The sequence below is a fragment of the Pipistrellus hanaki genome, assembly GCF_964339955.1.
Source record: "Pipistrellus hanaki genome assembly, chromosome: 8".
Taxonomy (NCBI): Eukaryota; Metazoa; Chordata; class Mammalia; order Chiroptera; family Vespertilionidae; genus Pipistrellus; species Pipistrellus hanaki.
This window is the reverse complement of record NC_140510.1, coordinates 44,830,528-44,856,095: the sequence shown is the minus strand read 5'-3', so window position 1 is coordinate 44,856,095 and position 25,568 is coordinate 44,830,528. Positions and strand designations below refer to the sequence as shown.

The window sequence follows — 25,568 nt, the reverse complement described above, 5'->3', positions numbered from 1 at the left end:
TATGGTGTTGGGAAAACTGGGCAGATACATGCAAAACAGTGAAACTAGGCCACCTTCTTATATCATATACAAGGATAAACTTCAAATGGATTAAAAACTTAAATATAAGACTCGAAACCATAAATCTTCTAGAAGAAAACATAGGCAGAAAAACCTCTGACAGTTCTCTTAGCAGTATTTTTTCTGACATATCTCCTTGGGCAAGGGAAACAAAAGAAAAAGAAATAAATGGGACTACATCAAACTAAAAAGTTTTTGCACAGCAAAGGAAAACCATCAACAAAATGAAAAGACAACCTACAGAAGATACATTCAGTAAGGGGATAATATCCATAATTTATACAGAACTCATACAACTCAACACCAAAAAACCCCAAACAATCCAATTAAACATTGGGCAGAGTACCTGAATAGAGAAGTCTCCAAGAGGATATACAGATGGCCAATAGACATAGGAAAAGATGCTCAACATCACTAATCAGCAGAGAAATGCAAATTAAAACCACTGTGAGGTATCATGTCACCTCTGCCAGAATGGCTATCATCAATAAATCCACAATCAACAAGTGTTGGTGAGGATGTGAAGAAAAGGCAACCCTCGAGCACTGCTGATGGGAGTGCAGGCTGATGCAGCCACTGTGGAAAACAATATGGAGGGTCCTGAAAAATTAAAAATGGAACTGCCCCATGACCTAGCAATTCCACTTCTGGGTATATACCCAAAGAAACTTAAAACACGAATTCTAAAAACTATATGCACCCCTATGTTCATTACAGCATTATTTACAATATCCAAGACATGGAAGCAACCCAAGTGCCCATCAATAGACAAGTGGATAAAGGAGTGTGGTATGTATATATAATCGAATATTACTTGGCCATAAAAAAACAATGAAATCTTACCATTTGCTACAGCATGGATGGACCTAGAGGATATTATGCTAAGTGAAATAAGTCAGACAAAGACAAATACCATATGATTTCACTTATATGTGAAATCTAAAGAACAAAGTAAATGAACAGACACAATAAAAACAGATTCATGCATACAGAGAATGGACTTATGATTGCCAGAGGGTAAGGGGAGAGGGCTGGGTGAAAAAGGTGGGGGAATTGAGAAGTACATATTGATAATTACAGAATAGTCATGGGGATATATTAAAAAAATAAAAAAATAAAAAAATAAAGTACAGCATAGGGAATATAGTCGACAACATTTAATAACTATGTACATTGCCAGGTGGGTACTGGAAAAAGCAGGGGAACTATTGTGTAAAGCAAGCATGTCAAACTCGTGGGCCACAGGCCTCACATCTCATTAATTTGGCCCATGTTAGCCTTTGAGTTTGACGTGCTTGGTGTAAAGTATATAATTATCTGGCCATTATGCTATACTTAAATTAATTCAAAATAATATTAAATATAAATTATAATTGAAAAATAAAATTTTAAAAAGGAGTCTATGATGCTTCAGTTTTATCATCAATAGGGGTTGCCATTATGACAAATCCATGTATTTTTCTTTAGGGTCAACACTATTTAGGCTTTACTGATAAAAGTATGTGGTCTCGCCAAAACCGGTTTGGCTCAGTGGATAGAGCATCGGTCTGCGGACTGAAAGGTCCCAGGTTCGATTCCGGTCAAGGGCATGTACGTTGGTTGCGGGCACATCCCCGGTAGGGGGTGTGCAAGAGGCAGCTGGTCGATGTTTCTCTCTCATTGATGTTTCTAGCTTTCTATCTCTCTCCCTTCCTCTCTGTAAAAAATCAATAAAATATATATTTTTTAAAAAAAGTATGTGGTCTCATCTCTCTGAGAAAGTATATTTAGAATGAGCTGACAAAATAAAAAATGTTGGCTCAAAGCAAGTCAAGCTAAAATATACATGGAGAGAGAATCGGGACTTTTTTAATGCAGCCAAATAACACTACTTAATTTCCATCAGAAATGGGTTAGCCATTAGATACCAAGGTGAGATGTAACTAAATTGATGAGTGTGCTTTTCTTTAAAAATGAAACAGACTTCGTAATATAATTGAGTCGTGTCCACCCTACAGATATTCAAGGAAGCTACACTTGTCCCAGTGGTGTTGGCAGACCTCAAAAGCTGTTTGGGATTCTTTATTTAAAAATGCTTCTTTGGCCAGCTTCATTATTTCATTTTAACACTTTGTTTTTGACATCTAATAGCCTTACTCAGCTCTATCTCTACCAACTTCTCCAGTCATACTTTCACACGACTCGGAAGAGTAAGAGGAATAATGAGAGAACAAGCGAAAAAGAAGAAAAAACAAGAGGCTACCAGTTGTGGTCTCAAAAGCTCCCCATATGTTGGCAACTATACCATGAATTGCCAATTCTTGTAGATCTATCTGCCCAAGAGCTCAGGCTGCAGAGGGGAAAGATAGCAGAGAGAGGAAGTCACTGCTTAACTCTCAGGCTTTGGCATAGACAGGCAGAAATCCAAAAAGTCCTTGAACTCGAAGCAACCGAAAATAACCACTCTGGCCAGGATTGCTGATTACAGAGGGTTCCTGCAACATGAAAAGGAGGCAAGAGGGGATCCTCCAGGGCTTCCTGTTCAGATGGAAGTTGGCGATTTAGGATGTCTGAACTCCAGAGGTAGCTCTAGCTGATTTGGCTCAGCGGATAAAGCATTGGCCTGTGGATTGAAGGGTCCCAGGTTCAATTCTGGTCAAGGACATGTATTTGGTTGCAGGCTCATGTGAGAGGCAACCAATTAATGTGTCTCTCTTATATCGATATTTCCCTGTCTCTCCCCCACTCACTTCCACTCTAGGAATCAATGGAAAATTGGTGAGGGTTGAATAAATAAATAAATAACTCTCTAGAGACTCTTTAGAAAAATAAAGTTTTAAACACCAGAGGTAGGAAGAGAGTTTGAAGTGTGTGTGTGTGTGTGTGTGTGTGTGTGTGTGTGTGAGAGAGAGAGAGAGAGAGAGACTTTTTGGTCTAACCAATAGAAGGAATTGTGGGTTAAATTGTGTGCCTTAAAAAGATATGCTCAAGTGTTTATTCCTGGTGAGAGAATATTTGGAAATAGGTTCTTTGCAAATGTAATCAAGTTAAGATGAGGTCATAATGGATTATGATGGGCCCTAAACAGAAGATTGGTGTCCTTATAAGAATAAATTTTAAAAATATATATTTTATTGATTTTTAGAGAGGAAGGGAGTGGGAGGGAGAGAGAGAGAGATAGAAACTTCAATGATGAGAGAGAATCATTGATTGGCTGCATCCTCCATGCCCCCTATTGGGGATTGAGCCTGCAATCCAGGCATGTGTCCTTGGCTGAAATTGGCCCTGGAACCCTTCAGTATGCAGGCTGACACTCTATCCATTCAGCCAAACCACTTACAGCAAGAAGAAATTTTGACACGTACACAGGGAGAATGCTCTGTGAAGGTGAAGGCAAAGACTGGAGTGATGCATCTACATGCCAGGGAATACCCGCAACCACCAGAAATTGGAAGAGGCAGGATGGATCCTTCAGAGAGAGCAGGGCGCTGCAGACACCTTGATTTCACACTTCTAGCCTCCAGAACTGACAGAGAATAAGTGTCTGCTGTTTTATTCACCCAGTTTGAGGTAATTTGTTGTGGCAGCCTTAGGACATGAATATAAAAAGGAAGAGAAATTGGCCCAATTCTCCCCAGTCTCATGGACAGGAAAGAGTAGGATTTATCAGAATGAAATAGCCATGAAAATGGGTCCTTCTGCTCTCTTTAGGTTGTGAGTAGCTTAAAACCAAGAATGAAAACTTTATACTGAAGTTGACAGAGTACTGGATACTGTTTATCTTTTAAAATCTACTTCTACAACAATAAATGACGATGGGCCTTCGCCAGGGTTGGGGCCTTCCGTTAACTGTTGCTGCCTAACGGGGCCGTGTGGTCACTGAGCACTTTGCTGCCTTCCCTCACTAGGTCTGTGTTTCTCCTTCCACAGGAGTTGGACATCCTCACAACTGGAGAGGGTATGGTATAGGGCAAGCTTGCTGCTGCATGTTCACCGGACTCCCATCCTTACCTGTGCGGACCCCGTACTTGAGGGTGTCTCTGCAGTCCACCAGAATCTGCTCCAGGGACTCAGGTTGGTCGGAGAGCTCCAGGTTGAAGCCCTCCATGCCCTCCAGCAGCTGGTGTGGGTGATGGAAGTCCAGCACCTTGGTGGAGCGATCAAATGTCTTACGGACATAGGTGAGCAGGATGTCCACCACCTCCAGCAGGAATTGCACAGTTTGCTCCTCCCCGTTCTTAGCTGGAAGCAGATCTGGGGAGGGGAGAGGGAAGGCAATGAGTGGTGATCACCTGACTCTTAGCTGCCTTTCCTAGGCCCAGAAATTCCTGACATCAGCCATGATAGCTGTTAGAGGCCCAGTTTCACTCCAGGATATGTACACACATTGAGAATCTGATGCATCATCTTCCCAGAAAATTGCACGTAAACATGTACACAGACGTTCTGCACACCCTTTCTGGGGGTCTGCAGACTTTTTGATAGTTAGGCTGCTCGAAAGTGAAATGGAGAGCTTTGAGCAGTTTGAGAAGCTGGGAGCACCCTGTCATTTGCAGGCTGAACGAACATCTGTCAGGTTTGTGATGGAGGCGGCTTCTGTCTTGCCTCCCTGGTACCAGGCGTGTCCCTATACATCTGATTCAGACATTGGGCTTTTGACTCAGTGTCATGATGTGCTTGATCTGTTGATGGCAGAGGGTCAGGCCTCTGTGGGTAAAGGCTAAGGTCTCCCCTGAAGAGTGTGGTCCTTTGTAATGTCCTTAGACAGAAAACTAGAACTAGAGGATGGAACTCAGGAAGGTGAGAGGTGTGATGCTCTGTGTCTGTTCCCTGGATTATCCCTGAGGTTTAATCGAGTCTCATTTCTGTTCTGGTCTGGCCTCTCCTGGTTGTGGGGAGTTAATGGATAAGGCGGTGGTGGGTTTTTGGGACCTAAATGCAGTCCCAAACATCTCCAAACCCCAGGGCTGCGATTTGGAGATGTTTGGGAGAGAGATACCAGGAAAGCACCTCCTGAGACCCCTGGTGTGGGCGCAACAGTAAATAATGAAAGGTCTCCAAAAGAAAAATGAGTTTGGGACTGCATTTAGGCACTAGGTCCAGTCACACAACGTCCCGCAGGGTGATTTGGTTCTTACTGTTGTTGCCAACCTTGGAGGATAAATGCTATTAAGGGAATTACCAGATTTCCTTCTATGAGACAGTTCTTTGGATTCTACATTCTAGGACTCCATATTAATCCTTGAAAGTATTGACTATCCTCATCCAGGTTCCAAAGCAATAAAGACTGGGCACTAAGAAAAGGGATTCAAATGTTGAAGAAGCAATGACATTTTTGGTAAAAGAAGGAAAATTTTAGGAAAAAGTCAAGAAACGCAAGAGGACCTACTGGACAGCCTAGGGCTGGGGAAATGGGGGTGAGGGAGGGGTGGGGAGGGATTACCTCGAGCAAACAAGTTGGAGAAATCGGTCTCGGTGCGCCTGAAGTGGCCATCCCTGTCGCTGTTCTCACAGGATATCAGGTTCTTGGAGGCCTGCCTGTCCTTGAAGGCGCTCACCAGCCGGCTCTTCTCTTCCAGGCTGTTGGTCCTTTGCAAGAAGCCTGTAGCGCAAGAAGCTGGGTCAGAGATGGCGCCCTGAACTGCAGCCTCAGAGAGTCAGCTGCTGAGCCGGGCTGACAGTGCAAGCAGGGTCCTCGCTTCTCCAGAGAAGCTGTCTGCATTTCCTATAGAAGGGCTCTGGCACGGCTTGCCTTCAGGCGGGGAAGGGGCAGTGCCAAGTGTCATCAGTGGCACAGACCCAGTCATGCAAGAGAGAAAAACAGTGAGCAAAGCCCATTCTCATCTCCGAACTTGACAGTGGACTCAGAATTGAGTCAACTGGACAGCTTCCACTCCAGTAACCAGCCCCAGGATGGCGTCTTAAGGGAAGGACGCAACCCGAGAGGATACTGCCAGCCCGGGGCCTACGGGCTGTGCAGCCGAGGGAGGGGGTGAGGGCCAGCAGCCGGGACTAGGGAAGAGGCTCTCCTCAGCCACCAGGTACAGCTCACAGGTTGAAGGTAAGTGTACTTGTTCTGAAGACAAAGAGACAGACCCCCGCCCTCCAGGAGCTTACCGTGGGGCAGATGGCAGCCAGTGTAGTGATAAAACTAGAAAGGCACCAAGAACTCCACGGTGACAGAGTCTGAGCCCAGGGTGGGATCCAAAGCGCCTCGCCTCTGCCCCTCAGCGGGAATGGATCTCTCCCAGGGAAGCAGGCTGAGCCAAAAGGCCTGGAGACTCTCCCCACATCCCCTGGGGGCTCGGGGCCTGCAGGCCCCCTCCTCCCCTCAGCATCCCCTCCAATGTAGCCTCAGGCTCAGTCCTTGGCCTGAAATGCACCATACTGAGAAGAGGAAGAGAGTTCTGAGCTTCTTGGTGACCCCAGGGCTGTCTTTGTAGATAACCAAGATCCTTGGGGAGTGGCTTACATCACAGGGAGGCTGGGAGCAAAGTCCCAGGAGGGTCAGGAAGAGGCAGGTTAAGCTGAGGAATTCCGCTTTACTTCCCCAGGGCTGCGATTCTGCGGTGCTGGGTGGAGGAAGGAGGCTGGCTGATTGGAGTCCTCCCACACACAGGAGAAGGGTCTATTTTTGGAGGGAGGAACAGGAAGGCAGAGGCACCAGGCCCTCCATTGTTCCCAGCATCTTGTAAACTTACTGAGAAAGCCCCAAAGGGACACCAGAGAAGGAGAAACACACCACTGGAGTGACTTTCAACCGGTGTGCCACAGAATCCTTAACACATGCCATACCTGGCAATTTAGTCAGGGGCGTGGACCTATTTCCCCTTAGATTGTCAAATTAAAAAATGACAACAGCCAACACAACAATAGCCATCCAGTGTGAATGAATCAAAATTATACTTTTTTTTTTTTTTTTTTTTTCAGACCAGCAAAAAATATATTTTCTGGAGTGCCACAGAATTTCAGTAATTAGCTGATGTGTGCTATGAGATAACAAACGTTGAAAAATCACTGTACTGTATAACAGAGCTCTATACTTGGGTATAAATTGGGGTCTTATCTTTTCCCTCACCTCTTTTCCTACATTCTGAATTCCTCCTCCAAATCCCCAAAGTTCAAAACCAGGAGCCAGCACTCATTTGCCAGAGAGATGCAGGGTAGCCTGGCTCCTGAAGTCAGTGATTGCTGCCCGGCCCCCAGGACAGGGAGCTGTGGAATCTGCCAGGCTGAAAAGACCCAATCCCTGTGGCAGAATGGAGGTGAGGCCCTGCCCGCTGAAACCCTACTCTTAGGCCCTTAACCTCTAGTTGGCTCTGACCCACTCCGGTAAAAGCCTCAAGTCTCTGCACCTGAAACTCTCAGAAACCCTTTTCTCTGGGCAGCTGCAGGACGGAGGACCTCCACGTGCGCTTTGAATGTTATCTCTAAATCTCAAAGGTGTCCTGATGGGGCTGAGGTGGCAGCTGTGACACAACTTCAAACATGCATCCCATTCCCGGACCACACTCCCTGGAGTGCACCAGGAATTCATATTTTCTATAAGTCCGTTAGTGGTCTTCTGACTAGCACACTTACACTGCATTATATTTTGTGGCAAAAACCATTAATCTGACAATATAAACACTTAATGTATATTATTAGGATAATGATTTCTTGGAAGGTATTTGTTTTCTGAAACACTGGGAGCCTCGCTGGGCTCTGAGAGGCTCTGGAAGGAGCTCTGAGCTTCTGCAAGGATGACCAGGTGGCGGGTCACATTGAGGTCAGTGTGTTGACAACTTCCCTGCCTAGCAAGGAGTCCGGAGACCGAGGTAGACTGTATTCCCTCTTGCTCTACACCCGGCTGTGAGGACTTAGTGTGAGGTAACCCAGCTCAACATTAAGAAGCAAAGAGGCAAAACAGTGAAAGACAAAGCCGTAGGTGGCTCTGGTCAGGTTGCAGCACTCTGGCTAGCTTCAAGCTGAGGACGCCAGGTGAGCCCTGTTTCACCTTTGGCTCTGGGGAGATCCTGCTGCTGGTTCCTCATGCTGACACCAAATACAAGGGTCTAGGTGGCCCAGTGAGGGGCGGAGGGGGGGAAGAGAGTGTGGGTACCTGACAGGAGCCAGGTGTTTCCAAGTGGGGCTGCGAGTGCACAGGGCATAAAAGCACATGGCCACGCTGGCCACTGGGGCCTGAAGCCCAACAGCTCTGTTTGCCTCCCCAGCTGTAGCTTGGAACTGCATTTAACTAGAGGAAGGAACTCTTGTTCTGATTTCTATGGGCTAAAAGTACCCTGCCAGATCTCTTCTCTCCCCCCTCCCCACCCCCAGCACTCACACCTTTCATTGTATTTTAAGAGAAGCCAAAATTACAGAATATTGGAAGTCTCTGGATGTTTAAAAGTTGGCATCTAACACAAAATTAAACATACACACTGAAAGGCACCCACATTGCACAGGCTAAATAAGAGCACAGAGGCTGTAACTGGTAGCCTGGCCCAGGGTCTCTGCAGAGATAAGCGATGGAGACACCGGACACCGGCTCAGCAGAGCCCAGAGTCAGAACTTCAGCTTGTTGCATCTCCTCTTTCCATCATGTCACCATGCCTGTAGCCACTCTAATCTCTACCTGGACAAGACCTGGATTTCTTCTGATTACTGCCCCAGGGGATTCTGCCTCCAGAGCTAAGGTACTTCTGGTGAGACCCAGGTTTCCTTGCAGGCTCATTCCTGGGGGTTCCCCGGAAGGGGGGGTAGAGAGTGGGTGGGGGTGGCAACTTGGCAAGACACTGAAGAAATTAATGGGGGGGGGGGGAGGCAGGGCAGTGAATTAGGAGGTGGGAAGAGGATCATTAGTCTCTCTGCTATTCTAAGGTGAAAGATCAAACCAGCCCCAAATGGTGACAGGTTAAGAGGGCAACCTTGAGGCCACAGAAAATCTGGAATGAAGGGAGTGGAGGTGTCTATGTGGGGGGAGGGGGAAGGGCTGTGGATTCAGGTAAAAACTAAATGCCTCCACGAGATGAAATTGGAAAGCCCGAGTTGGCCCAACGTATGGAAAAGAAGTCCTGGAGCCTGGTGTTCTCTTTCCGTTCAGAATCCAACCTCCTGTGAAGCCTCCTAACCGGTGGCCCCAAAAGCATGCATTTTAGCAGAAGGCAATTTCCCCTTAACGACTACCAGCCCTGTCCGCCTCAGGTGAGCTTCCTCTTCCCTGAAATTACCGTTGGGGGCGGGGGAGGGGGGGGAGAAACGGAGAGGAGCTAAGGATGGTGGCCCCCCAAAATGCCCAAGAGCTTTCCCTCGGGCGAAATTGAATCAAACTCGGGGGCCTCTATTCCTGGACCCAAAGAGGCTCCTTTACCCAAAGGGCCGTTTAGACCTTTTCCTGCAGACTCGAAGGGCCGAGGCCGGGAGGCGGGGACGGGGGGACAAGGCTGCCCACCGGGCCGGCCCGGACCGCGGGGAAGGCGGCCCTTTCCCCAGGCCTCTCCCGCGCTGCCCTCAGTTCTGCTCGCCCGCCCGACCGCTGACAATGACGGCGGCCGAGCCCGCGCCTCGCCGAGCGGACCGGGGCGGAGCGGGCCATTAAGCCGGGCCGGCGGCGGGGAGGAGCGGCTATTTATAGAACAAAGCCCGCCGCCGCCAGCTGCGCGCCCCGACCGGCCCCTCCTCGCCCCGCCGACCCCCGGGGCTGGGCTTCCCCGGGAGAACGGCCAGGCCTGGGGCTGAGCAGCCCTTCCTCCCGGGGTCCCGGGGGCAGGGCCCAGGAACGCGGGGCGGGCGCCGCGGGGACGCGAGGGGGTGCGCAGACGCCGCTATCAATAACCAGCTGCCGCCGCCGGGGGCCCGGGGCGCAGCGGAGCCCGGGGACGGCCCAGCGCGCAGCCGCTGCCCCCCCCCCTCCCCCCTGCCGGCGGCCCGCTATCTCCGCGGGCAGCGCTGATGGATGGCTCCGTAATGAGCCCTTCGTCCATCTCCCCGCGCCTCGCCGCCCCTGGGAAGCCCGCGTTTTCTGGCCCGATAAGGCTAACGATTGTAGACGGTGAACGGTAGCGAGGAAAGCAGATCCTCATTGTTCAGCCGGAGCCACTCGGCTGTGTCCCTTCGAACAATCTCCTTTTTTCCTTAAAAAAAAAAAAATCCCTTGGGCGTTTTCATTTCAGACCTTCACGTCTCCAGAGAGCTGTTCTTTCTCCTCTCCGGTTCCCAGATCTATTTTCCTTTCTCCCTGGCAAACTGCACCCGGCTCCCCCGTCCCCTCTCGAGGCCCCCGCCCTCGCCTGCCCCTCCCCCCTCTTCCCTTCTCCACGCCAAAGGCAAGCTCGGCGGCACACCCCCTGGTCCTTCCCGGGCAGGGCGCCGGGGGCCGAGGGCCATCCTTTCTCCTGCCCTCCGAGGCCCCCGAGAACGAAATCTGGATGCTGTGGCGTCTCGGGGCAGACCTCTCCAGCCGGAGAGGCCGCTTTCCATGCACGATGCACAGAGGGGAAGGGGGAGTGTCTGCCGGGTGAGCCCGCACCGGTCACCTTTCCCGCACGACCTTCTGCACGCGCGGGCGGGCGGAGCGCCGGGGCCGGGCGGCCTGGGCGCCGGGCGGCCGCGCGGGGGCGCTGTGCTCACGCGCTCGCACCCTGACGCGCGGAGGGCGGCGCGCGGTCACGGGCGTCCGGAAAGGTCCCTCCAGGCCAGGTCAGGGGCAGGCAGGGGAGAGTCCAGGCCTGTGGGCCGCGTCCCCGCGCGCCTCGGGGTTTTGAGTACCGGAGCCAACAGCCAGGAGCCCCTTCCGAGCGCACCCCTCTCCTAAACCCGCGAACCTCTTCACTTACCGCAGATCTTGAGCCCCAGTTTTTTGGTGCATCCATGGGCCACGCCACACCAGGTGTCATACGCTGGAAGGCAAGAGAGGGGCGGACAGTGAGGCCTGGGCCGCGGGAGGCCGGGCCGAGGGCAAAGGCTTTTCTGGGGAAGGTGGGGCAGGGCTCTGCACTGGCAGATGCTCCTCAGTCAAAGGCGGTCCCGAAAGGACCGAGGAGCGGGTGTGTGGGCAGACGGGCACACTGGTGTCCTGCTCCTACTTTCGGGTGGGTGCAGAGCTGTGGCTCTGAGAGCCCCGCCCGGCCTCCGAGTGACCCTGCGGGGAGGGGCCGAGGCGGGTGGGAGCCGGGTAGGCTGATCCCGAGAGCAACGGGCCAGCCCCGCAGCTCCAATTGCTCCGTGCCCACCCACCTGGCCTCGCAGCACCCATTGCCCCGTGCCCACCACCTGCCCGCCCGGCTCTTGGTCTCCGCCCCAAAGGCGACCACAGCGGCCCGGAAAGGGAACACAGAGCATCTGGGACCAACACGTCTCATCATTTCTTGGCGGGTCTCCAGCCGAGTGGCAGCTTAAAATAAACTGGCATGAAATGGGGTCGCGAACGAGTTCAGGAATTAATTGGGTGAAAAATAGTATTTGAGTAGATGATCGGACTCGCTCGACTGCTCTTCTGTCTGACGGGGGAGTCGGGAAGACAATAGCGCGCATCCGGTCCTCATCCCCGGACCCCTCTCCCCAACCTGCCCCTCATTAACCCTTCCCTCCACATCTGGGGTCTGGAGATAGCGACGGGAATCCGGCCCTGTCCTCCGGGTCACACCTGACCCAGACCCACGAGGCTCGGTTTTATCAGACTCCTCAAGGCCTACCCTGCTCTCGGGTTTCAACTCCCAGCCAGCAGCACCGGGGCGCTGTGAATTCCCTTCGGGTCCTTCAGAGCCAGAATCCTCCAACCACTCCCACCCGCCCCGCCCTGGCCGGTGCCTGCAGCCCCGCATGGGTGTAGACCACGACCAGGCAGGGACATCCACCAAACCGAGGCACAGTGGAGCCCCAGCGAGGGGAAGAAACAGCCCCAGGTCCCTGAGACAGCCCGTCACAGACGGGGCTCCTGCATCAAACATGGACTGGGGCCAAAGTCAAACCCTAATAATTAATACCTGGCAGGTAACAGGCTGATCAAGCGCTCTCCCTTTAAACGCCGTGGCTAATTTTCATAGGAGGAGTTCATCTAAGCCCCATTTTACACGTAAAAGCACAGACGCTCCGAGAGAGGCCGAGCGAGCGTTTGCCAAGGTCAGGCAGCTGGGGCGTTGGAGTTCAGACCTAGGACTCTGTCTTTCAGAATTGGGAATAGCAGTAAGAGAAAGGGGAAAGGGAGATAGGGGACATGAGAGAGCCTCTTTGATGCAGCAAGTGGCGGAAAGCAAGAAGGAGGGGTGGCTGGGGCGAGGAGGTGAGTATTGGGGTGCAGATCCAGCAAGCTCCTCTCAGGAGCTCCTGCAGGGGCTGATCGTGGAGCCAGCCGGGGCGGGCAAGGACCTGTCTGCTAGGAGGTGGGGAGTGGAGAGAGCCCAGCGTGCAGTCTGGGATGCCCACGCCCCAGCTGGGTTGCTGGGGGCCCTCGACTGACAGGTGCATGCACTTCCCTGGCGGAATCTTCTATTTTCCCTCTCCCTCCGCATATAACAGTCCCGCTAGAGCTTCTCCTGGGCTTCGGACCCAGGCTGGGCACATGCAACTCAACTAACTGCTGGCTGCAGCCCGGAAGGGAAGTAGGAGCTCATCATTAAAGGCGGGGGTGCAGGTCTCAAGGGTGGAAGAACACGAGGGCCCCTCAGCAGAAGCGGGGTGGGAGCAGGAAGGGTGGAGAGGACTGGAAAAGGAATCCATCAAGGCCAGAGCAGCAGACAAAGACCCGTGGCCTCTCTTTCCTCTCGGGCTGCTCTGGCCAGCTCCTCTGCCAGTGCCAGACTCACGTGCCACCAGGGCTGGCGGTCCTCCCGAGCCCCTCTTTGTTTTGTGGGTAATTGTAGCTCGCCTGGGGGGGGGGGCGGGGTGGGGGTGGGGAGAGGGAGCTGCAAAGGGAGCTAGAAGGCGGCCTAACAGACAAGGCCGCCAGCCCCAGGAGCCAGTGGCAACACTAAGGGGATGGGGAGGGGGCTTTACCCCATAACATCCCCCATCTTCATTGGTGGAAACCACCAACGTTTCCTTGAGCTTATAGGAAGTGTCATAAAAGCGCAGCAATAAGCCCTCTTAAGGACCCCGCCATCCCTAAGGCTCTCTTTTATAGAAAATTTGGGGCTGTTACTATCTGGAGCTGATGGATTTGGGGATGACACATTTCAGTCCCAATTGGAAAAAGAAAAACAATTCTCTCATTCCTGTGCCTCTACAGAAAATTGGGATTATCAACCTGAATGAAAGGCCTTCTGGAATGGATTGAAGAACTGAACTGGGAGAGGGGGAGCATAAATTACCACCACCATCACCCCATCACCACCCCCACCCCCACCCCGCCCGCACCTCTGCCCTTGAACTGGTTCCCCTTTCTTCCTCTCTCTCCAGGACAGCCAATTGCAGACAGGTCTCCGGCCCGGGAGAAAAGAGAACGGTGCTCCCCGCTCCCGCCCTGGCAAACCTTCTGGCCTCTGGTTCGACAGCTCTCAGGACGCTGCCCAATCCTTTTATTTATTTTTTTCCGTCTCTGAGATGTAATTAATTGTCTAAAATGTTCATGCTCAGCCTCAAACCATTTTATGCACCTTTCTTGCCTTTGACTTCTCCCTCACTCGTCAATAGCTAGAGGCAAATTCGGAGCAATTAGGGATCCCGAGTTTTCTAAAAGCTGCAATTAACGTCGACGTTTCAGCTGATTGTAGACTTTGAGCACAGCGCGTGGGGAAGGGAGGAGGGGTCAGATCTCGGCTTAACGAAAACCGGGGACAGAAAGCTCTATTCCAGCTGAGACTCCCGCCTGCTCACACCGCCCCCTGCACTGACCCCCGACGTCCCACCAAGCAAAGAAACCACACACCACAACACAACACAGCACAGCACAACACAACACAACACAACAAAACCAACAGTCTCGCGGCCCACCCCTCTCTCGCAGCGAAGCCCTCAACAATCGCTGCCACTCGGACACTGCGTGGTCGCCCTTGTCCAGCGCCTCCCAATCGCCTAGCAGCCCAGTCAGCTGGTGACCTCTGGCCAGGACCGGATCAGGGCCCCATTTCTCTCCAGCCTCCTTCATGGCGCTCCCCGTTCCTTTCCTCCTCACCTCCCTGCACCTCATCTTCCCTGCACTGATTTGGTAGGAACCTGGGGGGGCAGGACCTACTTGTGGGACGCAGGTTGGCAGTATTGGGGTCCGCTCCCGCGGTGGAGGAGGCAGCCGATGAAGAAGGGGTCGAAGACGCCATCGCCTCGGTCGTCCCGGGGCCTCTGCTGCCCGGGTCCTCGGCCCGCCAGGCGCAGGAACAGGCTGTAAAGAGAAGCGATAGCGGTGCGGGGAGGGCTTGCGGGGTAGGGCGCGCAGGAGGCGGCTGAGCGCCCGGGGGCGCGGACTTCAGACCCCGCCGAGGGGAGAGAAGCGGGGTACGGGGGTGTAGGGGGTGAGGGGGAATAGGCGCGGGAACTCCGACTCCCGGCCGGGCCGCGTAGCTCCCTCCGGGCAGCTCTCCGGTCTGGAGGAGCAGCGGGGCGCCCTGGAGCGCAGTGCTGAGACCAAGACCAGGGCAGGACGCAGGGTGCGGGCCTGGGCTAGAGGGCACGGCAGGCTCGGGTGCGATTTCCCAGCCTAGCCGCGACAAGCCCCATTGGGTTCTCATCTGCCGGAGGGCGGGAGGGCGGGAGAGGGGGGGGGGGGGAGCGGCGCGCGGGGCGGGCGCGTCTGGTTCGATGTCTGATTCCCGTTGTTGTGTCTGGCTAATTCCCTGGAAAGAAAGAGGCGAGCTGCTCTGGAAACCGATGACTTTGGTGAGACGAGGTGAGGAAAACAGGGTCCGGCCCTTTAGGTCCTTCCTCGGACCTGGCCGGGGAAGCCCTACAGTCGCCCTGTTCTCCAAACAGCCAGAAAGCGGCGGGTCGCAACCCCGCTGCTCTCCCTCTGGCCCCACCCCGCCTTGAGCCATCTCGAAGCCTAGGATGAGGCTTGGCCCAGGATTCTACGTGTCCCCTCTACCTAATCCTCGGAGGCCCCCGGATTCCTTGCCGCCGCACAGAAAGAGTGAGGGAGGCGAGCAAGGGGAACGTCAATCGGGAAACGAATTTGCGCCCGGCGCGCGGGAGGCGGCAGCCGGGGATGGAGACGCGGCACCCGCGCCCCGCGCTGGCGCGATGGCGCCCGGAGACTCGGGGACAGAGGGAGTGGATCCGGGTAGGTCTCCGAGCCCGCAGAGGAAAGCCCACCGGCCGCTGCCTCCTCACCCTTCCCAGGACCTCCTACCTAACCCCGCGGGCGCGCTCGCACGAAAACGCAGGCACCGGGGCAGACCGCGGCTCCAGGAGAAGTAACAGGTTATCGCTCTGAGCCGCGCCTTCGGCTGCAGCCGCCCCGGAGCCCTCCGGTGAGACGGGCACTCGCAGCCGGGACGCGCGGGGGGAGATCACTCGCCATCCCCTCCTGCGCGAGCCTCAGCCTCTGTGCAAACGCGGGGCGTGGACCGCGCCGGTGGGGACAGGCGGAGGGCGCGGGCGGGGGTCCCTGCGACGCACGGGCGGAGAGCCAGGGCTGGCGGGAGGGGGTGGGAGTGGCAGGCACTCGGCTGCTGAGGGTAGAGGGCGGGCGCCCGCTATGGACCGGGAAACCGCGGGGGAACGCCGCTGAAGTCGGGCGGCCGCGCGCTGACCCACCTTGGCTCGGCGACAGCAAGCCGAGCGCTTCGGCCGCTGCTCCTCCGCGCGGCGCCCGGCGATCCGCTCGGCTCGGCTCTGCCGGCTCTGCCACGGGCTTCACCGGCCCGGCGTCCCCTCCAGCTGCCTCCTCGCTCGCACCAGCACCGTCCCGCACGCTGGCGCCCGGAGGAGAAGAGAGCGGCGGGGAGCGGCGGCGGCGAAGCTCGGGGGAGGCGGGGGCGGAGGGGGGAGGCGGGACCCGCGAGGCGGGGGAATCACGCGGCCGCTGCTCGCGGGGGCAGCTCGTCGGCAGAGCGGCGGGGCTCCTCTGCAGGTGCGTGACCGCCTCCGGAGCCTTACCCGGCGATTATAAACCCAGGTCACGGCTTTGCGCCCGGAAGAAGAAAAAAAAAAAAAAAAGACCCTATGAGTAATCCAGTATGCACTCAACACGCTATTTGTTGAAATAGTGTCGGGTGAGACGAGGGGAAAGATAATTCCCCCTGAAGAATTCTGCTTGGCTGGGCACGTCTTCCTCCCCCACCCCCATATGTTTGAGGAGATAAGAGCAGCGGCTTTGTCTCAGTTTCTTTTCCAGCAGTGCCCCAGACCTACTAGGGTCCTCGCTGGCCCTCCACTCAGCCAGCATCGTTGTAAAAAGCAAAGGAGACGGAGATGGAGGAAACACTCAGACCCTTGAAGGAATCTCCATCTCCCTTTCGTTTGTTTTCTTATCCAGCTCAAGGTCTCCCCAAAGTATCTCACTGGAGCACAGCTACCCAGTGCCACGGCGGAGAAAGGGTCCCGTTTTCCACCCACTTGGGGCTCCCACCTAATGTAACGGAATCTGGGGCTTTGGCTAGAAATAAGTGATAAAGATGGGTTCCAGGGTCTCAGTGTGTGCAAACCAGAAACGCAAGTAGGCAATGCCTAGAGTGTTCCCAAGAAGAAAGGTAGGCTGAGGGCTCATATAGCAAACGTTCTTAAGAAAATTCAGCCCTACATTCTTACCCTTTAGATTGGTCTGAGATGGTAATCCTCTTGATGACGGTGACTAAAAAGTTGAAACCCCCATGTTAGTTGAAATAATAGGATTGTTTCCTCGTGCCTCAACCTACTTGATTTTAGTAATTCAGAGGCTTGACTATAGCGACTTCATTTCTTTATTCTGTTCCTCACTAGCTTTGATCCTCTTGGTGATGGGGAAAGAGGTGATTTTGATTGATCATATCTGAAGGTTAATAATATGTAGAAGCGCCACTCTGTTCACGCGGTGATCCAAGAACAGAGTGGTTATGGTGTGTGTGTGTGTGTGTGTGTGTGTGTGTGTGTGTGTGTGTAAGTAAAAGCCCTTGCTTTTTAGGTCCTTTTGCAATATTTAAGCATATTTAATGAATTGCCCCATTCAGCAAGCCCCTTACCACAAAAAGGCGTTCACGGAAAAACTCCCACCAGAGGGCGCCAGGCGCCCAGAAACCGAAAGGCTCTGTGTTAGCTGGGTCTTTCCGGATGCGCCACACCTGGAGGGGCTGGCTGCGCTCTCCTGTGCCTTTGAGCCATCCCTCAGCTACCCTCGTCACTAAATAAATGTTCTCCTCCTTCCTCTACTTCAGCTTCTTTTCATTTAAGGCAAAACAGAGCTATCTTTGCTTGTGTCCAGATGACACTGGGTAACCTTTACTCGTTTTCACAGTAATTTCCCCCCCCTCCCCCCCCCCCCCCGCCCCTGTTGCTGCGCAGCAGGCAAAGGTTATTTATGGTCACCGCTGCGGCCTTGCTGGCCCCCCTCCCCACACCACCCCCAACCTCTGCCCCAGGCTGCCCCTCCTCTCTTAATGGCTTGTCACTTTTCACCACGCCACAGTGGAGATGCAGAAAATATTACAAATCACTGCAAATTTCACAAGGGAGATGGAAGATTCGCTCTGAGAAAATACAGTCCGATCAGTAAGAAAGATCTCGCTGTGAGGTTTGAAATAACCGTGTTGCCCTTGATGCTAAAGAAAATACTGTTGCCCTCTCTCGACCTTACAATAAAAGCTTGGGCACTTTTTAAAGGCACAGAAGCATCCCAAACGGCGGGCCTGGGGTAACCACAGCTCCAGGGCAGGGTTTGAGGCTGGGCGTGCCCACTCCGCGCAGGAAACGTTCCTGGGAACCACGCACCCTGCAGCTTCTCTGTCACGCTTGAAATGCGCAGTGTACTGTCGGGTGAGGCTGGGAATTCCACCCATGTCCCCTCCTCGAGCCTTTCTAAGAGATGGTTGTACCAATCACGGAGCCCGGTGCAGTGCTATTATGCGCGACGCACGCGGGGCCAGGAGACAGGAGGGAAGAGACCACAAATCCCAGCGCCCCTGGGGGCAGCAGTCATGGGAGATGCCCGCTCGGCCTCTGTCTCCTCAACCTTCTCCCATTTCCCGAGATTCTCTTAAAGGAAGATTCGTTTACCTTCACCTGTGGCATCAGACTGAGAAATTTCCAATCACTCCCTCTTCTGACCCCCGATGTCCAAACCACTCACCCCCAACGTTTTAGCCAAGAAAATTTCCTCGCTGAAAAAGAAATCTACAAGAGTAGGTATCACAAATTAAAGCCGACTTGGTCCAGTTCCGAGGACAGTCCCCTTTCTCCTTTACAGAGGGGAGCGATAAGGGCTCGTCCTTAATTTAAAAATGTTTAATTGTTAGACATTAAACGAGTATTTTTCTCATACTAGGTGCCAGACACTGTTCTCATAGAGCTTACACTGTCCCAGCAGCTCCTATTATCCCTGCTCTCAGTTAGGCGGGGAGAGTAACGAACTTGGGAACCTGGATTTATTTTCCAATTATCTGCCATCGCAACCCAGAATCTTGGTCTCAGCGGAGCTGACAAGGAACTCAAGGTCAGGAACCCCACAGTCCTAGCACGTCGAGCTGGGAGGCAGGGCCCAGCCCTTTCAGCACCAAGGACAGCGCCCGCCGTGGGCGCCTCCAGCCTCTTCAGTCTCCAGATCTGGCCCCTCCGCCCGGCTCGCCTCGCCCGCCTCCCCTCCGGCAGTAACCGCTGCTTTCCCTCGTTGGCCGAGGTGGGGTGGTGGTGGTGGAGTTTTTCGTCCCCCCCTCCCCTCTCCACAAGAAATCGTACGGAGGGTGGTTGTGGTCATCTTTTGGCTTTTTGGAATCTATATTTTTGTTGTTTTTCACTCCCTCTTTTTGTCTTTTATTACTACGGAGGGAAGATGCTTTGGACAATGGGTGTGAAAAAAATGATATCCTCTCCAGAGACTCGAACCGGAGGGGAGAGGTAGCCCAGAAGGGAGTGGTATCCGCCCAGCTGTTTGGTTTCCATTCATTTAATCTAAGGTTGAGAGCTTTGAAGAAACGGGGACGCGACGCCCAGAGGCAGGAGTGGGCGAGCGCGATCCCAGCGGACTCGCTCCGGGTGTGCTAGCCGGCAGCCCCGGCCACTCCCTGTCCGCGAGCACAACCTCCCGTTAGGTCACCGTGGGCTTAACTTGGGAACAGGACCACCCGCCCACAATGCCCTTTCCCGGGAGGTTTAAAGACATTCCAACCGGATGTGGAGCCGAGCCTTCAGCAAAGGAAAAAAGGAGTGGGTGGGAAGAGAGTAAGACGGAGAAGGGGCGCCCACGCGGGCTGCGGGGGAAATTTTTATGCGTAAGATATGTCCACGTCAGGGTGAGTAATAAACAAGAAACGTCAATCTTGGTATGTGCGTTGTGTTTTTGACGTATTTAGTAGCATTTTTAGCCTCCGGAAAAGGTAATTTAGAGCCACGGTGTTGGTTCATTTCAGTGGACTCTTTAAAGATCTATTTTAAGTATCTAATTTATGAGAGATTGAGAGAGAGAGAGAGAGAGACAGAGACAGAGAGAGGCAGTGCTCACGCTTCAGAGGGTTCCCTCCTGAGACCAGGGCTGTGGGAAGCGTTGACATTCAGCTTTTCTAAGGTGGGAGATGAAGTCTTCAATGTATTTGTGTATTTTAAAGATAATTTCCCAAATCATTTGGACTTTGGAGACCATAGCTAAATCGACACCCCTATCCCAAAGAGCCACACTACACTCACTTCTCAGAGACAGGGAAGGGTTAAAAGGGTGGTGAGGGAGGCAGAATTCCAGCCAGATGGCTGGAAAGGACTCGGGAATTACAACTTTTCTCCTGGAGAGCTGAATTGCTCTGATAACAGTCAAATGGTCCCGTCCTCCTTGATATCCAAAAAATGAAAATATTCTAATATTAAAGAAACTAATCAAGGAGGTCAGAGTGATTTGTGTTAGGGCAAATCTTGTCTAAATCTTGTTATTCCAAACATAAAGACAAAGGGACCACCAGGTGGCGATAGATTACAATTTCTGAGAAGAAACAACAGGCCCCCAGTAGGGGGCAGTTCAAGAAAAAGTGCTGGCCCTTCACACTCATCCCCTGCCATATTTCACAAAGGAGGGCGGTTTGTTCTGTTTTAAATGCTGAGAGATGCTGCCGGAAGTGGCCTGAAACATCCAAAGTCTCAGTCCCTTTAGCGAAAGAAAAGGGGATGCAGAGTATCCATTTCCCACAGAGCTGCTCCTCAAACATAGGCTTAAGGACTGAACCTTTTGACATTTGGCAAATTGGAGACCAAGGAAATAACAGATCTGGATTGCAATTCCTACAGAGAGCTTTTAGGATGTATCTTTTCAATTCTTTGTTCAACAAAATTCAGCTCTCCCCCAGAGAGTGGGATGCAAGAGAGATGATTTCCCACGAGATACTTTCAGCAAAATGGTATGAAGTGGGATACTATGTATAGTAATATTTATCAATTTCTTTCCATATAAAAGCCCTTGATAACAGGTATGTAGTCCTGGTTTCAGGCTTTGATATATAGAACTGCTATTTGTGAAAGTTCTGGGAGGTTCTGATTTAGTTTTGGAGAATCTGATAAATTTCTATTTCAGATGGGGTTCCTGCCCTCATTCTGGCCAGTTACTCAGGGGAGAAAATGGAACCTTAAAGGGAGAGGATTCTTCATTTTTGCTGCTCTAGTTTATTCCCCTTTATATAAGAAGTTACATGTAACCTCACTGAATTTTTATTTTATTGTTTAAAGTATTACAAGTAGTAGTACATATGTCTCCTTTTTCCCCATTGACCTCTTCTGGCCACCTCTACCCGCCTGGTACATGCCAACCCCCCCCCCCCCCCCCCCGTCCCCAGTGTCCCTGGAATTTTACCATACCCAAGGTTCTCACCTGTATCATCTGAAAACCCACCATGGAGCTCTTTCTATCCTACTCAGTCCCAAGGCTGAGGTCTTATTTTTTTGCCTTTGGGTGAATCAGGGATCCTTTAGATCTGCACAACCTGAAATCTCAAGCAGTCCCTAAATAATTTCTCACTGGGGCTATGAGCACATTTTCTCAACTTCAAAGCCAGGAACAGGCCACAAACAAGCATCAGAGCATGGAACGACTTGAACTGGTTAATACTTTTTTTTCCTCTTTCCTAGAAGGACTTTATAGTCCCACCCCCAACCCCTCCCTCCCTCACTCAATGTCAGGCTCGGCCACGTGATGTGCGTTGCCACTACAATGGAGCTGAACTGCAAACGTGAGTTTCGGAGTGATGTGTTGTGCATCATTTTTGTGGCAGTAGTTGACAAATACACCAAGGTAACCAGGGAAAACCAAGGTGGGACCCAGAGAAAGGTAGTCTGCCCAAGATTGCTGGGCTGTGGGCTCAGTCTGGGCTAATGGTGGTAGTGTGTTAGAGACCTGTCTTTCTCCATTTCTCTCATTTCAAATTATGAATATTATTATATGTGGTGTTTATTGTATGAATCATTTAACTCTCACCTCTATTTTGCTGATGAGGAAACTGAAGTCCAGGGAGCCTTCCAGACTTCTCAAACCACACCATGGGAGGTGGGCTGAACACTCTTCTCTGGGCCCAGTGCCCATTCACTGCTCCGTGAGGCCTCCCAACTTGGCTACAAAACCACTTGACCTTGGAAAACCATTTAATCTCTCTGGGTGCCCATAAATGGGAGGGAATAGAGTATTAGATGAGACCAGACAAGGCTTTCTTTATCTGAAATAACTTAGTATTTTGTGATTCTTCTCATTGGGGAATATTCTGATGCTGTGAATGCTAAAGACTCCTTTTCAGGACTTCTTTTCCTCCTTATTACAGAAGGAAAAGCAAAATTTTTAAAGACAGCCAGCCAAGTTCAAATCTTGATTCTACTTATCAGCTATTACTTCTGCTTTAAATTTTCTCATCTGTAACATGGGGGCTAATATCAGCTTTGTGGGCTATTTTATTAGATGCCCATAAAACTCGGTTAGCAAGTACCACAGTGCCTGGTTTATGATATTCAATAAATGTTAATTCTTGCTCCTATTTCTCCTGCTCAGTTCAACAATGATTTTGACCCATTTAGATTTCTCCATGGCTATATAAACTAAGTCTAACGAGTGCTTTATTTTGTTGTCCATTTGCTTCAGCAGAGCTCGATCAGCCCCTGACATGGACTTGAGACGCTCCTCTCTAGTGAGTTAGAGGGTTTTTAATCCACAGAGAAGTCTGATTCCCAGAGGATAAAACTTTCTGATAGGATATTCACACTCACCTGCGAAGAGGTGAAAGGGAGCCAGTTTTGTAACAAATTCTTCATTCTGCCCCAGTGACACTTGCCGTCTTTTGAACATTTGACGCACGCTCCCACTGCAGGCACTCGGCAACCACTGTTCCTTGGCTTGGGAAAAAAGCTCTTCTCCGAAGGACTTGTTTCTCCTTATTCTGGTCTTATCTCGAATGTTCAAGTGTTATTTTCTCCGTGAGACCTTGCTTTATCCTATTTAAAACTGCAATTCTCCCTCTCCCACAGTACGTTCTCTCTCTTCCCTGTTTTTTTCTCGTATACCACTTGACATATTGTATATTTTACTTATTTATTGCTTCTCTCTTTCCACTAAAATGTAAGCTCCAGGAGGGCAGGGATTTTTTTTTTTTTTTTAAAGACCAGTGTATTTCCAGCATAGAATGGCTCCTGGAACACTATAACCACCCAGTGCATATGTTTTCCTCATCTCTTCAGCTGGCCATTTGGAAGGCACTAGCACCTACAGAATGAGTGAGAGCAGTCGTTTTACATCAGTTTCACTTTTACATCTGGATTCAGATAAGTTGAGAAGAATATGTAGAAAAGGAAAAAAATAAGTCCTCAAAAGTTGGAGCCACACAGGGGTTGGCAAACTCATTAATCAACAGAGCCAAATATCAACAGTATAATGATTGAAATTTCTTTTGAGAGCCAAATTTTTTAATCTTAAACTTCTGACGCCAATTCTTCAAAATAGACTTGTCCAGGCCATGGTATTTTGTGGAAGAGCCACACTCAAGGGGCCAAAGAGCCACATGTGGCTCAAGAGCGGCGGTTTGCCGACCACTGACCTAGGAGCCCTCAATTAACCTAAAAGAAATTAGCCAGTTATGAGTATTCAAACCACTGCTTTAACAGGCTGTAAAAGATCTCACTTTAACAAGTTTTAGTTTGTGACAAGTTTCTTATTCTTTTAATTCCATTTAGTACATACAATTTTTAATATTTTCCTACATTAGTGGGTTGCAAGCTAAGAGAAGGTAGCGTTAGCCTGATGATGATGTCTGCTGATTTAAGTATTCTGTCTCACCTTGAGTTCTGATACCAACAGGAAGAAATTGAATTTGGTACTTGGGGTGATGGTGAAAAGATTTTTTTCCTAACACACTGTCCAGGAAACTGGAATTTATCATCATCACACAATGATCATTTTAAAATAAAGCTTTTTATGGAAAGACATTTAGAATAATTTTATTAAAGCTCTAGCTGGTGTTGCTGATCAGTGGTTGGAAGTGTCAGCTTGTACACTGAAGGGTTATAGGTTTGATCCCTGGGTCAAGGGTATGATTCTGGGCTGCAGGTTCAATCCCCAGCCCCAGTTGGGGCACATGTGGGAGGCAACCAATCTATGTGTCTCTCTTGCATCAATCTCTCTCTCTCTTTCTCTCATTCTCACCCTCCTTTCCTTCTCCCTTCCACTCTTTCTAAAAATCAATGAAAATAAAAATTCTCAGGTGAGGATTAACAACAAAAATAATAATTTCATTAGAGATAAAGATACACTTAGAGATCTGAGGACATGAAACACCAAAAGCCTTGTTTCATACTTTCCAAAAAAAAAAAAAAAAGAAAGTAAAGTTTTAAAAAGGGCAAAAGATACTCATGACAGTTAACTATTAAAATTATATGGGCAACATCCCATACCATATTCCAGAAAACAATGAAAATGAAGATTCACCAAACAAGCCCTATATATTGTTCATCTATGTACTTGTCATCACTTTAAAAAATCTATAGCCAGTCAATGTGGATGAGTACTGACCACTGATTGTCCAAGTTATAGACACACACACACACACACACACACACACACACACACACTAAACTGAGATCCCTAGGAAAACTACATTTTACATCAAGATCTAGGACATACACACATACTCAAAGTAAAAGTTTCACAAAAACATAATTTCCATACTCTTTTGTAATGCGTGCTATTTCTTATTCTATATACTTTAATTTTAAAACACCCCAGCTACTTGTGACTATAAACTTTTCATAACTGACCAATGGATCATGACCTGTATTTCAAGAAAACATTTTTCTACCTGGCTATTAGAATGTTCTTTCTAAAATACCATAATTATTTTTCTTTAAATTCTTCAATGTCTTCCCAGTACTCTAAGGATAACGACTTTTATGATCCTCCATTATCCAGCTCTTTTATCATTGTAGCTTCATCTGTTTCTGCTCAAACTTGTTCGTTTTCATTTTGCAATCCAACCTTACCTACTTAGTTTCTGGACTCAGAATGTATCTAGTGTTAGAACACTTCCCACACTGTCTTGTAGCGAATGCCTGCTCATTCTAACTTCTCAGCTTAGACTTCACTCCCCTCTGGATGCTTTCCCTGGATGCTGGCCTGGGCTAGGTGCCCCTCCTCTGTGCACACTGGACTTCCTCAATGCAATATTTATCATCCTGTATTTCAACTATGACAGTGCTACTTAAGTACTATTTATGGGTTTTGTCCCCATAGTATACCTAACAGGCCTTCAGTAAATATTTATTAATAAATGAAACAATTTAGTGGGATTCCCATGTTGTTGGATATTTGGGTATTTGTTTTATTTTTATTTATTTATTTTTAATATATTTTATTGATTTTTTACAGAGAGGAAGAGAGAGGGATAGAGTTAGAAACATCGATGAGAGAGAATCATCGATCAGCTGCCTCTTGCACACCCCCTACTGGGGATGTGCCCGCAATCAAGGTACATGCCCTTGACTGGAATCGAACCTGGGACCTTTCAGTCCGCAGGCCGATGCTTTATCCACTGAGCCAAACCGGTTTCGGCTTTATTTTAACCCTCACCTGAGCACTGATCTTAGAGAGAGAGAGGAACTGGGGGGGAGGGGTGGAGAGAGAAACATCATTATGAGGGAGAAACATTGACTGGCTACCTCCATATGCACTCCAGCTGGAGATTAAATTGCAACCTAGGTATGTGCCCTAACCTGGGATGGAACCCACATTTTAATTTTATTTTTATTTTTTTCTTTGTATACAGGACGATGCTCCAATCAAGTGAGCATTGGTATCTAGTTCTTTCACACCATGGTAACATGCTATAAAATTTTAAAGAAGGCACAAGTCTGGAACATTAAACAGTTTCTAGACTTTAGCTAATGTGAAGGTTTCTAAAATTTAGTGATGTGTGAAGTCGCATGGGATGCTGTGTTCAGGGTTCTCTAGATCTCTCATACTGAGACATAACCTAGCATCTCTA

General features: G+C 50.5%; 1 protein-coding gene across 3 annotated transcripts in view; it reads right to left on the bottom strand.

Annotated features, from left to right (window-relative positions):
• GAD1 (glutamate decarboxylase 1) overlaps positions 1-16,064 on the bottom strand; it is a gene marked incomplete at its 3' end in the record, with an annotated part of 43,078 nt that extends 27,014 nt beyond the window's left edge. The window contains exons 1-5 of one of the 3 annotated variants that reach the window (XM_084892326.1): positions 15,706-16,057; positions 14,192-14,335; positions 10,857-10,919; positions 5,483-5,641; positions 4,051-4,293 (exon numbers count right to left, since the gene is read on the bottom strand). In XM_084892326.1, the coding sequence (XP_084748452.1) occupies positions 4,051-4,293; positions 5,483-5,641; positions 10,857-10,919; positions 14,192-14,273 (547 nt within the window). In that variant the 5' untranslated portion in view covers positions 14,274-14,335; positions 15,706-16,057. Of the gene's footprint in view, positions 1-4,050; positions 4,294-5,482; positions 5,642-10,848; positions 10,920-14,191; positions 14,336-15,279; positions 15,461-15,705 lie in introns of those variants that run through there. The other 2 variants (XM_084892327.1, XM_084892328.1) reach the window with 2 other exon arrangements.
• Positions 16,065-25,568: the final 9,504 nt, after the last annotated feature.